We start from the raw sequence: 3,687 nt of genomic DNA on the forward strand, positions 1-3,687 counted from the left end.
TGACCCCCCATGCCTAGCCCCTATTGCTCTAATTCTTAAGGTGACTAGGTATAAACTTTGCATGTGGGACAAAAACAAACTCCAAAATACCCATATATCCCAAACCTAAAATCATAAAACATTAGCCCTGTAAGAAAACTAAAATTGTTTCCATTCTCTCAGTTTATAAAAGACATCAGTCATGGAGCTGGAGGTTGTCCTAAACAGGACTTGGCTTTTGACTCCAGGTCCTCTTTCCTTTCTCCTCTAGTATTAGTCCTTCCAAAAACTGGACTATTACAGCTCTTTCTACTGATACACATATAACTCTTCCTGGGGATAGGTAATACAGCACTGTCCATTTTCCTCATTGATTTCCTAGTAAACTGGAAAATGAGGTGATCAAAAAAGATCTTCTTTCAGGAAATTTAACATCTTAATCACTATCTCAAAAGAAAGTATTTTTCTTTGTAGTCTAATGTCAGAAGTAACCTTTTGTGATACACCCCAAAGGAAGCAAAGAATGATCATATGACTGTGTATGTAGTTACTCTTTATTCTTTGAAGACGTTCTCATTTTTTGTACTTAGTAGTTAGAACTGAATGACAGTAGTCATTTTTCAATTCATAAAAATTTATGCTGCTTTAAAAATCATTGGATTATTTTCTTGATGGAAAATACAATAACAGTATAGAGAGGAAAATCTAATCCTATTTTCTAGAAATAACTACTTAATGTTTTCATTTTGACATTTTTTCTATGTATAGTAGTTCATAGAGTGAAGCTATAGTTTTAGATTCTGTCTTTTCTTGATTAACATTATAGTATTTAGTAATGGATGCATTTTATATCATTGTGTGGATTAATTATAATGAAGAATGCTACAGGGAACACCCTTGCCTACATTTGCCTACATTTCTAATTATTTTCTGATGACAGATTCCCAGAATTGGAGTTACTGATCATCAGCAAAATTATCTTCAGTCTTTTCATGCCAAACCAACTTTGACCAAGTTGCTACTACTTCCATACTTGTACAAGCTGAATATGAGAGTACCTGTGTCTTTCAAGTCATTGAATTTTATCATTGAGTAAAATGCTGCTGATTTGCTACTATAAATAGGCCTTTGTCTAATTCACATTTCTTTTTTCACTAGTGAAAAGTTCTGTGATATTAACTATTAATATTTATTTTGTTTCTGTGAACTTTGCTTACTTTTATGCAGAAGACTGTGTTTTTCTTATTAAATAATTTTCATATATTAAAAAATCGGCTGGGTGCGGTGGCTCACTGTAATCCCAGCACTTTGGGAGACCGAGGCAGGCAGATCACGAGGTCAGGAGATCGAGACCATCCTGGCTAACACGATGAAACCCTGTCTCTATGAAAAATACAAAAATTAGCTGGGTGCCTTGGCGGACGCCTGTAGTCCAAGCTGCTCGGGCGGCTGAGGCAGGAGAATGGCGTGAACCCGGGAGGCAGAGCTTGCAGTGAGCCGGGATCGTGCCACTGCACTCCAGCCTAGGCGACAGAGCAAGACTCCATCTCAAAAAAAAAAAAAAAAAAAAAATCAACTTTTTGCCATTTACAGTAAATCTTTTGCCATTTTGCTTGCTTTTTGATTTTATGGTTTTTGTCAGGGAGAACAGAAGTCTTTGTTTTTACACAACCTAGAGCTATACTTGGGGAGAATTATTTTTGTGTGCATGAGTTCTTTGGCTAATGGTACACAGGGAAGAAATCCAAGCAAGAGGATTATGGAGGACCAAAACTCCTGTTTATAATTAACAAAGATCATGGGGTAGAGACCATTTCATGCAGACATAGTGATTTCACCTCTTTTCCCACTGCAATTGTTTGTCTCTTACTTCTGAAGATGGCTGATGTCACCCATTAAACTTATTTACTTGTTTTGCATATTTAACTTCTACACAGTTAAAGTTGCCACTTTGGTCAATTCTTCTGTCCTATGGCATTTTCTTATGTCCTGATGCTTTCTTTTAAGGTATTATCCAAAGAGATGAGTCACCCATGGAAAAAGGGCTCTCTGGTCTACGAGGAAGGGACTTTGAGCTGTCTGACGTGTTTTATTTCTCCAAGAAGGGATTGGAAGCCATTGTGGAAGATGAAGTGACCCAGAGGTTTTCCTCAGAGGAGCTAGTGTCATGGAATCTCCTCACAAGAACCAATGTAAATTTCCAGTACATCAGTCTGCGGCTCACTATGGTGTGGGTGCTGGGCGTCATAGTGCGCTATTGCGTCCTACTGCCTCTGAGGTAAGTCACGTGCCTGGTAATTTGATGATCTGCTTGACTCAGCTTTCTTTTTGAATCATGTACATAGTGGCCATATAAGTGTTCTGTGGTGCTTATTCCACCCATTTCTACGTAGGAAATGCTACCAAACATGACCTCTGCAGGAATGTATTAAGTCTCCATTTTCCTTTCACAAATTTTCCCCAAATGAAGTTGTATATTCAGAATCCAACATGTATCTTAGAATCTGGATCCACTTTGCTATTAGAGTCCGAGCTAACTTGAGGATGGAGAGAAAAGGGAAGAAGAAGAAAGAAGAAGAAAGAAGAAGAAGAAAGAAGAAAGAAGAAGGAGAAGAAAGAAGAAGAAGAAAGAAGAAGAAGAAGAAAGAAGAAGAAGAAAGAAGGAGGAGAAGAAAAAAAACGAAGAAGAAGAGGAAGAAGAAGAAGAAGAAGAAGAAGAGATCATTAACAGTTTCATATTCACTAGAGCATCAACCAAACTGTAAGAGCTGACCAGAACCCACTGCCTTTCTTTGCCAGTCCATTGCACTTCATAAGAGAGAAAAAATTCTTGAGTGTGGTTACACGTGGGAGACAGCCATTTAGAAGTGTGAGTTTGTTCCATCTAATTCATTGTGATCACCTGGGTCCGCTTCTGCTTCTGAGCTTGAGTGCCACCTGCTGAGAAGGCAGTGTCAAGCCTAGTTTATAGAAAGCACGATGTGGAACGTGAGTAGAAGGCACTGCGTGGTGGGATGAAGCTGTAAGTGGCCGAGATCTGATTAGCATGGTGGTAGCAGTAGTAGGCATGTATACCAGCCACAACATTATTGTTGATCATCTTGCTTCATTTCCCTGGACATGGGCTTGGCATCCTCTCAGCAGAGCTTTCCAGGCAGTGGCTACCTGCCAACTAAACTTGGCACATGAGTTGAAATCTTTTTACTACCCCCAGGGTGGCCTGTGCTTGCCTCATTCAAATTTATTACCAGAGAAAGTATTGCTTAACTACAGGCAAATGTAGATTTCTAAGAAATTCTTTCTTTCTTTTTTTTTTTCTTTGCCCATATTGCTAGTTCAGACATTGGAGCATAGTATGTCTTTTGGGAATCATTTCAGCTGTGATAGTGAAGCAAAATTCAAGGTTTCACGTACACTTTTGCCTGAACCTTAAACTAGTGCCCCCAAAGTGGGGTTCATGTACTCTGGGAGTGTACAAGACTATCCATTGGCATGCAGGAAGGAAATATTAGAGCTCTTATTTATTAAAAGCTTCTGTTCTGGCTGGACGCAATGGCTCACGCCTGTAATCCCAGCATTTTGGGAGGCCGAGGCGGGCGGATCACGAGATTAAGAGATCGAGACCATCTTGGCCAACATGGTGAAACCTTGTCTCTGCAAAAAATACAAAAATTAGCTGGGTGTGGTGGCGCACACCTGTAGTCCCAG

General features: G+C 39.5%; 1 protein-coding gene across 1 annotated transcript in view; it reads left to right on the forward strand.

The window, feature by feature from the left end:
* The window catches only part of AGPAT9 (1-acylglycerol-3-phosphate O-acyltransferase 9), a 76,914-nt gene that overhangs the window by 49,583 nt on the left and 23,644 nt on the right, over positions 1–3,687 (forward strand). Inside the window, exon 4 of the mRNA XM_011985439.1 lies at positions 1,987–2,257. Within this exon, the coding sequence (XP_011840829.1) occupies positions 1,987–2,257 (271 nt within the window). The remainder of the gene's footprint in view (positions 1–1,986; positions 2,258–3,687) is intronic.

This window comes from Mandrillus leucophaeus, unplaced genomic scaffold (assembly GCF_000951045.1).
Source record: "Mandrillus leucophaeus isolate KB7577 unplaced genomic scaffold, Mleu.le_1.0 Scaffold283, whole genome shotgun sequence".
In the NCBI taxonomy this organism is placed as follows: domain Eukaryota; kingdom Metazoa; phylum Chordata; class Mammalia; order Primates; family Cercopithecidae; genus Mandrillus; species Mandrillus leucophaeus.